This window comes from Genypterus blacodes, unplaced genomic scaffold (genome assembly GCF_046128005.1).
Source record: "Genypterus blacodes isolate CSIRO-AG114 ecotype Tasmania unplaced genomic scaffold, CSIRO-AGI_Gbla_v1 ptg000029l_1, whole genome shotgun sequence".
Classification (NCBI taxonomy): Eukaryota; Metazoa; Chordata; class Actinopteri; order Ophidiiformes; family Ophidiidae; genus Genypterus; species Genypterus blacodes.
The window spans coordinates 6,129,110-6,140,188 of record NW_027466842.1 but is presented as its reverse complement, the minus strand read 5'-3'; the positions used below and the strand labels follow the sequence as shown (position 1 = coordinate 6,140,188).

Here is an 11,079-nt window from a genome sequence, read left to right as displayed (position 1 = left end):
ACTTCATTATGTTACTGAGTTATTACTGCACTGCTGTCAGTGTGTGTGTGATGCTTTGGAGAATAAAGGCCTGTAGATGTTTCTTACTTCACTGACATCCTGTTTTTACTCTAAATCATCCTTTGCAAGAACAGTAACTGGTCCATGCTACTTTCTGTTAGTATGAGCTTGGTCGCAGAATCATCTGTGGAAGATTGATTTCCCAGCTAATAATATAATCTTAAACTGCTTGAAATTTCGGGATAAGCCGCCTCTACAGGGTATTTCAGAGCAGAAGGAAATAGCACAGCAGAAATCATTACTGCTGATCTTCTAAGTGTGGATCGGGCTGGCTCCAATGGTTAGCTGCTGTAGCATGCATGCTTTATCAAGTAGCTCACTTTAGGATAATGAGTACTGGCTGATCTTCATACAGACAAGCCAAGCAGAACATTTACACAGACACAGTCAATCACACACACACACACACACACACACACACACACACACACACACACACACACAGTCATACGCGCACATGAGCAAAGTTGGGCACCTGTTTCTGGTGCCATGGCTGTGAGAAGTGAGCTTTGATAAGCTTTTCAGCATAGTTCTCTAATGTTGGTAGTCCTTTTTACTGTGAGGACGGTTGCCAAGTATATGATCCACTTCTGAGGCAATGCCTGCAGTCATCTTTGGAATTACCTGTTTTGCAAAAATACAAAGAATAAATTAAGTTTTGAGTTATTATAAGCATCATTATATACAGATACTGATGTCCTATGTCCTGTGAATCAAACAATTTATCAGTAACATTTACAAAAGTAAATGGACACCATGGTTCACCACTGGAGAAATTGTCCTCTTAGTTAAAACTACAACATGATATTACAGACAATCCTGTGTCGTTCTAGCTATTTGTCAATACAGAAGTGATTTGTCCAGTTTGTCCTTAAAATCTTTGACAAGCCCTGACCTCAACCTCACCTTTGTGATGTAGTGGAAAGACGACCTTGGCCCGGACTTATTGCACACCGGCATTAGGTGACCTCACTAATGCTCTTGATGGCTTAATGAATGAAAATCCCTGCTGCTGTGTGCAAAAATCTAGTCGACAGTCTGAAATTAAGGCTGTTGCTAAGTGGTTTTGGATGTGGCTGTTCAATATTGACATTATATACTGTACAAATTTTCAATTATCCAAATAATCAGTAGTGACCACCATAAATGACAAATGGGTGTAATATCCAGGTCCACATACTTTTGGCCATATGGTTCATAAGTTTGAAATCATTCTCTGCACCTGAATGGCTCCCAGGTTTTCTGTTAGCTGGGTTGGATTGGAGGATCCCAGCAGCACTGAGCTCACTCCTTCATTCCTTAGGCACCACGCTAAAGAAGAACAACACAATGTCATTGTCTTATATAAGTCTCACATAAGTCAAACATAAGTCAAAACTGTTTCTGACAACTGTTCACAGGAATGACATAGCATCAAATGTGCCATCAGCAGTTAAAGGATGATGCAGTATTTAGTTGTCAAAACTACCTATGGCTAGCTGTGGCAAAGTACAGCTGAGCTTCTCAGCAATATGAGTCAGTTCCTTTAGCTTGGCTTGCTGTTTTCTCCCATCCTCGCTCATTATTTTGTCCCTCAACCACTGGTATGGCTAGAAGGACAGTAAAAGAGGATTCACAAGAGTTATCCACAAAAATCAGGCAGAAATAACTTGACAGTTATATTGTTGGTACAAGACTCGTTGACTGCGGTTGGGAAATGATTGCAATATTTTGCAATAGCAGGGTGGTAAGAAATATAATTCAACCTGCACCTTCATCGCAGCCCTGGAGGACTCTGGAACACCATTTTCATACTTCCCAGTGATGATTCCACAGGCCAAAGGGGACCAAGAAACCACTCCCACACCTGTAAAAGGATGTAACCAGTCAGCACAGGGTACAAAATCTATCACAACTGCAAAGATATGGAGTTAAGTTTGATTTGAGGAGAAACAGCGTGATTTACCTATCTTGTGGTAGAGTTCTGGCAGCTGTGTCTCCACTTTATCCCTCTGGAAGAAGTGATACTCAGCCTGTTCACACACTGGTGGAATGAGATTAAACTGTCTGGCCACAGAGTAGGCTTCCTGAAAGAAGGTGAGGGAGAAATTAATAAAGGGGCAGGACGAGAGAGATGGAATATTTTGGAGTCATTTCAAAAAATTTGTTTGCCCACTGCACGTTTTTGATAATTGCACATATATATTCATGCATAAATACGTTTTTCCTCACGCACCATGATCTCCATTGCAGACCACCGTGATGTCCCCCAGTACATGGACATTCCCTGGTTGATCACATGTGTCATCGCTCTCACTATCTCTGCACATACAAAAAGTCATGTTCACTAAGTAGACAGTGGATGGCGCCAGAATGTCTACTTTTAAAGAGAATGACCAGAATGACAATTCAAAAACTCCAATTATATCAAAGTTAAACAGCAATATTCTCAATTATAACAATTCCACACAAAATCCCATTTCAAAAGGAATAGAGGTGGGTGGCAATTTCATCAGAGAATAACAATAACACATAAGACAACGATCAGGACATTAAAAATGCATTGCCGTGGAAACATGCAGTAGAAAGTATTCAACCTCTCAGCGAGAGAGACTCCTGTTGTGTTTCTTTACCCGTTTGTGAGCAGACGTGGTTTGCAAGGGTCATGTTATTTAACGTGACCGAGTGCTGTGGGGCTAAAATGAAAAGGCTCAGTCAACCTTGGCAGAATGTTGGTGTGCATTTGTACAAATCAAAGCCAGTGTTGCCTTTAGTATTTTGTGTACTTGTGCTTGAGAAAGCAGCAGGGTAGAATTGATGCAATTGTACAAGCATATAATAAAAATGGGAATTATTAAAAGGTACTGTCATTCTACAAAGCAGTAAATTAAAAGAACATTGCCAAAAGCAACAGTGTAACTAATATCTGTCATATGCTGTGCACAAATTACCAATGTAAACATCAATGCAATGAAATCAGCACTACATTTGAACGTTGTAGCTTATAATTCTGCTTAAATTGCATTAGTAAAACATCTGCCACCTTAATTTGATGCAAATTTGTGGAAGCAAAAGAAGATCTGGAGACACTAAGAGAATAGAGGATGAGGAGATTAGGAGATGAGAGTGCAGCATGATTAAAAGAGTGATTCCTTTTCATCAGTACTTCTCTCTCCCTGGACCAAATTGTATCTTGGTGAGAGACAGAGAGCAAGTGTGTGTGGGTGAAGCAGGTGGGAGGGTAGAGGAATAACAGTGCATCTGCTCCGAACAGTAGAAAAGAATGAGGGATACAGAGGTATGTAAGGACAGAGGGACCATGTGAAACCTCTAAAGGCATGCACCCGTTTATACACGTCTGGGAATATAAATAGGCCTTCTCAGTGCAGCAGGAAGGTTAATAACGTAATTCAGTGTAAAATGCATTCTCACCTGCTGGCAAAAGATTATATAATGACAAACTGTCACCCGTCTTGATATAAAGTTCCAACTTATGAGGTTAAAATGAATGATCAGCTGCAACAAATAACACCACTATAGTATTTCTCAGGTGAGATATTCCTTTTCAGCGTACGCCATCAGGACAGCGAACAACACCGCACTCACGCAAACCCACTGCAACATTTCAAGGAGGATGTGGGTGATGTGGGCACACTGTGCACAGGGAGAAGCCGCGTGTATGCAGGCGCACGTGTAGTATACGTATGTGTGTGTGTGTGTGTGTGAACACTGTATGAAAAGTTCAGTATATATATTGAATGTGTTAAGCACATTTGGCACCCCTTGGGAAACTGTCAATAACAGCCTGTCCTTTTGCTTTCCCACAGGAATAACACACCGCCAAACTGAGCAAGCAAATATAGTGCACGTTAACTCACACTGCTGACTATATTACTCAGGCCAGGTGTCTTCTTTTTAATCTGGACCGTGGTACTCCTCCTCTCCTCTAACGCTTCTCCTAATGCATGCACGGACTGCATCAGGGGATGTGAATTGGCATACGTCAATATATTGCACCTCAAGAGATTTGCAGGGGCTTCAGTAGTGCTTTCCAAGTCAGATCTGAGAAAGTTGGAATGAAGATTTTGAATGTGCAGCCAAAAGGAGCAAGTATTGAGTTACTGAGTGGGTGAGGTGATCCTGCTTGCTTGTCTTTATTGCTCGACATTTAAAGAGAGAGGTTATATCCTGACTGGATGCCGGCGTTTGCATATGGTTTGTGTTCCAGAGGCAGCGGTAATAAGATTTTATTTACTATTGAAGAATTGTGGAGTGGAGGGATTGATATAGAAATCAGTTTACGTCCGTCTCTTTTTATTTGTTTTTATTCCCCATTCACTTAGTTTGTGGTATTTACCTACTCAGTTGAACGAACAGATTCAATTTGTTCGGTCAACTACAAATGTTGTTGAGCGGATATCAACATTGGACAGTTTGCAGTCTCTCATGTAGTTATTAAAAATTAATTGTCTGCAGAGGCTTAATGCACAGGGCAGCAATGCTCTTCTTCTACTTGTGCCTTCTCATTGTGTTTGATGTACAGATTTTGGGACGCACCAGCTTGACCTTGAAACCCTGCAAGCAAGATTTCTATAGCCTCATATATAGTCCGCATCTGACAACAGCAACAGTAAAGGCAGTGAAAAGGCAGTCATGGCAAGTACCTGAAGGTTGGACGTTAGCAACACAATTTGGGTCATTATATTGTCATTGCTCTGAATCAAAAGATGAGGAAAGCCAAGAACACGCAGGGGAGACAAAAGAGGCAGACAGAAGATGAAGAGACAGGGTGACAGTAATAAAGTCAGACATGACTGTCATTACATCAGTCTTTTTGTGCCCATGGCGACATAAGTCCCCTTACACAATCAGTCAACACGTGTCTCACAAAATGCATGCACACACACCCCTTTGCCTTCTTCTCATTCCCACTCTCAATGTACAGAAACATGCTTGCAGCAGTCTTTGGTGCTCTGTATTGATGTTGCTTTGTCCTGGTGGGAGAGGCAGATGTTCAATGTGTGGGTGTGTTAATCAATACTTTACACGTGTACAGCTAGTCCCACAGAAAGGCTCACTGAGATGTAGTCATTAAAAACAGCTCACTTTTTACATTAGTTCTCTGTTAAACTGCTGCTCATCTCCAAAGCGAGGTATTTAAAAATGCTTCAGTGACAATGAAAGCTCTTTGATTGTATGTGTGTGCGTGCGTGTGCGTGTGCGTGTAGTAGTAGTCGAGGAAAATGGAAATCCCATCCTGATACAACAATGGAGGAATTTGCATTCAAAATTAGCAGTGAAATGTCCTCAAGCATCCAAACAAACACTGCTCAGCATCGCCCCCATTTGAGTGTGAATCACAATTCTGAAAATTGTTAATACAAGGTTTTGTTTGATGTAATGTCCAATTTTAGAGAGTTTGTCACAAAATAAGGAACATTCTGAAATGATATAATAAAAATATCTAAAACTGGTGATGGAGTCAGACATAATAGACTAGGTTTGGTGTTTTGTAACATGTCTGGTGAAAAACCTTATTCCTCCAGTTTTAGGGATTTTCATGCTTTATGGTCAGTTCCCTTCTGAAGGGAAAATTCTATCTTGATGACACAATGCATTGTGGTGTCTACCTGCAAAGCAACAAGTAACTACAATTTTAAAATGTCAAAAATGTTGAAAGAATTGACAATAATTCCCTCCTTGTGTGCAAGCAGCCTCCTCTGACACACGCGTGCACGCGCGCACACACAAACACACAAACACACACACACACACACACACACACACACACACACACACACACACACACACAAACACACACACACACACACACACACAATGTTAACAGTGACTAACCCTCTACAAAATGATTTATGACAGCGGCCTTGCTCCTCTGTAATGGAGAATGAAGAAACGGGCACCATGCATTACACTGATTTATGGTCCGACTGTGTCTGTGATGCAGGGCTGCCAGAGGTAAAATGCTCTCAGCTGGTGTGTCTTAAGTTTTTCATCAGTCATTTTTTTCTATTCATTCCATCATCCTGTTAGACCACCCAACAATTGATCAACCAATCAGACCAGACTTTGCGCTCAAAGGTAAGCTGAACAGAGAGATGACCTTATCATAAGGTCAGATGGTCCAGCCTGCAGGGTCTGCCTGTCTGTCTCCCATAGTACCACAGACTGCAAGGCTGTGTGTAGGTAAGTATGACAGATTGGCCCTTTTGATGCCAACTGGCTCACACAGAAGTGGGAGTGGGGGGCAAAGGGGGAAGACTGGAAAATATCTTTTCCAATGTTTGGCTGAAGTCCAGCCGTTCAGCCAAACATTCCCTGGGGAAGGAGTGTGTGGGTGAAACGATAGAAGCAGGCCAGGTGTCTGAGGCAGTCACATCAGAAGCGACGCAAATAATGCACAGAGGTAAAATTAGAAACTGTAAATGTACAAAATAAATAAACTGTGACATAGATGTGAAGGAAGACGACCACAGAATAGAGCACACACAGCAGGGACCAGCCCAAAATACACCAGCTTCCCCCTGGGGGGGTCAGATAATCCTGTTTAAGAGGAACAGGGAGAGCTGGGAACGGGTGCAGCTCAGAGACCCTAAGGAAGCTCGTGATCCCGCTGAGAGAGAGAGACAGGTGGACAAAAATAGAAAAAGGGAGACGAGCATGATTGTCAGATGACTCCAAAATTGCACACTGTATGTGTGTGTGTGAGTGATTCTGTGTTTATGCTTGCTCATAAGCATGAAAAAATGAGTTTATATCAGAGGGAAAGGTCAGCAGTCCTCTAAGGGCTACAGTCGTCCCAGTATTTGTCACCTTCTCGTGTTACAGAAAAACAGGCATTGCACCCCTGGTCAGCAATCACTCACCCTCCATGGGAGTGTTGCTGTCTGGCCGGTTGGCAAAAACCACATCAACATACTCCAACTGCATCCGCTGGAGGGAGCCCTTTAAACCTGTGGGGAGACAAAGGAAGAGCAGCTGTGAGGGGTCAGTGCACAAGTATGTAAACAAACAAGTATTTCTAATTTGGAATAGGATTTTTCCACATATCCTGCTTTGGAAGCTGCTTTATACAAGCTTAACAGCTAGTATAAGCCTGTATCATCCTCCAGTTGTTACATTACATTACATTACAATCATTTGGCAGACGCTTTTATCCAAAGCGACTTACATTACATTACCACCCTTCGCAGAGGGGGGAGCAATTGAGGGTTTGGTGCCTTGCTCAGGGGCACCTCGGCAGGGGCTCTAACCGGCAACCCTCCGGTTCCCAAGCGGAAGCACTACCCACTGAGCCACTGCCTCCCTGTTAATGTTAATGTTTCTACAATGCCCAGCAGAACCTATTGCAGACTTATTGCAATATCACTCACTCCTACAGACTCATGTTCTGAGCAAACATCTCATCACACAAATTGGTCTGAATCTACGGAAAAGCATGAACATCTCATTATACTGCAAATCTGCTGGCTATTTAAACAACATCTGCAAGGTAGATACGTGCAGAACAATTTTGAAGCAAATATTTGCATGTAATATTATCCATAGGTGGCAATGTTCTTAACTCAACACGGTAGGCTGTTGATGGGTTAGATTGGAAGGATAAGTTCCTGGGGGGTTCAGTCCCGATCAACATGTTCATGAGCACAGCAAAGTGACAGCTCATCATGTGACTCAAGCCTCCCAGCTGCATCTGGCCCGACACAACTTCTGAATGAACCAGAGCTGTCATGTTCATTATGGTTAATGTTAGAGGAGTTATGGTTCCTGGACTGATTAGTTCAATTTTCAAGCAAATAAAAGTAGATGTCATGCTGAAGGTAACACATTTACTAGGAGAAGCCCTGCTTGAAACAACCATGAATGAAAACAGTTATGAAGATGTTCATAATTGAATCATGAAACAGAATTAAGTAAACATGTTTAAAATAAATTAAATATATCATTACATTGTATTTCCTTCTTCACGTTCTTTAATATGTATTCTTTACTCTGTAACGATGGCCAGGAGGAGGCCAGCCAACAGTCACATTCCAATCCTATTTGCAGTTTGGTATGCACATTTCCTCCTTTCAATTGACTGCAATAAAATCATCAAGGGGACAACATTTTGTGTGTGCACCAAAAGAGTATGATGAATTTAACCAACAGTCTGATCTCAAAGGAGCTTGGAGTCAAATTAAGTTATAACAACACCGTGCAAGTAGTTGCCAACATAAGGAGTGAGCAGTGTAACAATTCATGTTTGTGTTTTTAATGTTATTAGATTTAATGGCAGCAGTTTTGGGTCTGGGTAAATTGTTTTTACTGAGCAATAGGATCCTGGTTGGCTCACAGCAGCTGCTCCTCTCACTCAAATCAAACAAATTAATACCGGATGCAGACGTGTAGCAAGGTTTGGCTACAACCATAAAGCCTTCAACCATCTGTTTTCATCCATTCTTCTTTGTGTGACGGTGTTACAGTTTTGTTCATTGCGTTTTCACGTTTTTTAAAGGTAATGATAATAATACCATAATGGGACAGTATATCACAGCAATTCACAAGTTATAATAGCAATAGCCGACATCACATAAGGATACAACCCATCAACAGCTGGAGGCTCAAACCGCCACTGATAATTACATGTTACAACACCATCTTATTTGGTGCATTATTGCCTACAGAGTGTGATGCACAATGACGAGTTAAAAGGTCAAGCAGATCATTTAAGACCAGGATTAGATCTGCGTCAAACACTGTTCACACCACTATCGCATGTTTTGCAGATCAAAGTGCGGAAAGTCCTGCTTCTGTGCAAACCTTCATCCTCGCCACAGAATTGAACCCTCCTTTGACAGTTGGCAGAGGAACCAAACAAGTCTAAGCTGAGAAGACGATGGGAAAAGAGAGGGCTCAGAGGAAGATTGTACTCATTTCATTTTGCATAGCATCAAGAATTCAACGAAAGTAAAGTACGTTTAAATGGAAGAGAAAGTGACAACAGCATTGTGTGCACCCCCCCACTCACACACAGAGAGGAGCAGAGGAAAGATGAAAGCCGAAAACAGGAGATTGTCACAAAGGAAGACAGGGGAGGAAAGAGAGATGTGAAAAACAGACACTCTGCTCTTCTTCAGCATGTGTGCGTGCGGCAGATTAGTGCCAGTCATCGACATTAATCCCAGCTGTGAGTTTGGCTCTGTCGCTGTTGGCCCGCAGCCGCTCTGGCAACTTATTCCTTCTTCTGTCACCTGCACAGCCACAAACCCAGAAACACCCAACACACACATCCTGATCTGAGCCTGCGTCGTCATCAGGGTTTCGTCTGTGATGGGGATTAGCTGAAGTTTACCGGCTGTGGAAATGTTTCTATTTTTTGACTCAGAGAAAGATGTTCAGTAACAACAACACTCTGCTGTAGAAAACTCAGAGAGCAGTGTCATCCCAGAGTATATCAGTGCTCAACTTTGCTATTGATCATTGAGTTTTGACGCACACATCATTACCACAACTTTGACCAATCAAATGATTCCTGGCCTATGGTGGTGCCCACAACCAGCAGTCATGAAGATGGCATGAGCAGATATTTTGCTACGCCAATTCATTAGTCTGTGGTGACAACACTAGTGCTGACAGGGGCCGTGCACCTCCAGGTGATGCTACCTATCATGGACAGGGAAAAACTGAGCTTGGAGAATTGGCAAAGGCACACTCCTCCCCTCTGTTCTCCACGTTCCACCTCGTTCTCCTTCTCTGACCTTCTCCTGAAATGTCCCCCCCTTTTCAGCACATTCCACTTCTCCTCTTTGGGGGAGTATGTGCTGCAGAGGCTGCAGTAAATGTTAATATTGTGGAGGAGAGCTGAGTCACTGCAGGAGGTGCACTGCGCTATGGACAGGACACTGTGTTGGTTGAGAAGTGGAGGGATTGGATGAAAGGTAAGTTTGAGGGAAAGTCGCTGCTAAAAGAGGGTTGAAGAGGACACAAGGAGAGGAGACAGGATAAGAGCAGAGGAGACTCAAAGTCGGTCCAACACTTTGATGCAACAGTTTCTTGGAGAGAATCCTGCGAAAATACTACAAGCAAACCTAACAAATGCAATGTACTCAAGACGCGTGTTTGATGTAGCATCGACTAAAACAACTTTTAAGATGTGGGCACACATGCTGAGAGAAATCAAAGAGGAAGAAGACACACACGGCCAGGCAGAAAGAAGGGGGAAGAAAGAGATAAAAGAGGGAGATTAGAGGGGTAGAGCAGACCACAGGCTGAAGTGGTGATGGGAAGGACAAAGCGTGGGAGAGCGAATTGACTTGTTACCTTCAATGATGTGTTTCCTGTTGAGGCCTCGTTCTGTTTCTGCTCTGGAAGAAGACAGGGGAAATACAAGTCAAGCATGTCCAAACACACAAACACAAACACACAATTCTTGCATGCATACAAACCCACACCCACCCAATTTGTCTCGTACAAATTAAAGCAGATCAGGGCCCCAAACAAGCATAACAAACCACCTACAACTCTTTGAAGAGAAATACACCCACCTGCAGTGTGCTTGCAGCTATAGAACAAACTGTACAGCTTTTCCATCAGTGGGCAAACACATGGCTGACTGTCTGCCTGTCCTGTCCACCAGTGATTTGGTAATCGCCTCCCTGTGAGCACCACTGTAGGCTCAAACTGGGCTGAAACCATATGTAGCCTGGTTACATGCACTATATGTGGCAGCACATTGAAATGCTGCTCAGACATGAATCATAATTAATCTGCCTCTATAAACCCGTCTTAAGTCTATCACCAACACTCACTCACCCCTCGTCTCATCTGCATTAAATGATTTCGTTTCTGGTTTCCCCCGTTACCTGCATTTCCCATTACATTTCCTCTCTTTCCTCTTTTTCTTTTGTCCTCCCCAGCTTTGCCTGCTATTTGCCTCCACATTGTTTCTCTCTGCCTCCCTCGTTCCTTCTTGCAATGTCACAGAAGTTTACAGTCAGACTGTGAGGCAAATTGCAAGTGTGCTTATATCCATGCTGACAT

The 11,079-nt window shown here is 42.7% G+C and overlaps 1 protein-coding gene across 2 annotated transcripts in view; it reads right to left on the bottom strand.

Annotated features, from left to right (window-relative positions):
- Positions 1-594: 594 nt before the first annotated feature.
- Positions 595-11,079, bottom strand: part of kcnab1b (potassium voltage-gated channel subfamily A regulatory beta subunit 1b) — a 29,294-nt gene continuing 18,809 nt past the window's right edge. For both annotated transcript variants that reach the window (XM_076144520.1, XM_076144522.1), the window contains exons 7-14: positions 10,360-10,403; positions 6,924-7,010; positions 2,276-2,361; positions 2,006-2,126; positions 1,812-1,906; positions 1,529-1,649; positions 1,283-1,371; positions 595-684 (exon numbers count right to left, since the gene is read on the bottom strand). In XM_076144520.1, coding sequence (XP_076000635.1) covers positions 595-684; positions 1,283-1,371; positions 1,529-1,649; positions 1,812-1,906; positions 2,006-2,126; positions 2,276-2,361; positions 6,924-7,010; positions 10,360-10,403 — 733 coding nt within the window. The remainder of the gene's footprint in view (positions 685-1,282; positions 1,372-1,528; positions 1,650-1,811; positions 1,907-2,005; positions 2,127-2,275; positions 2,362-6,923; positions 7,011-10,359; positions 10,404-11,079) is intronic.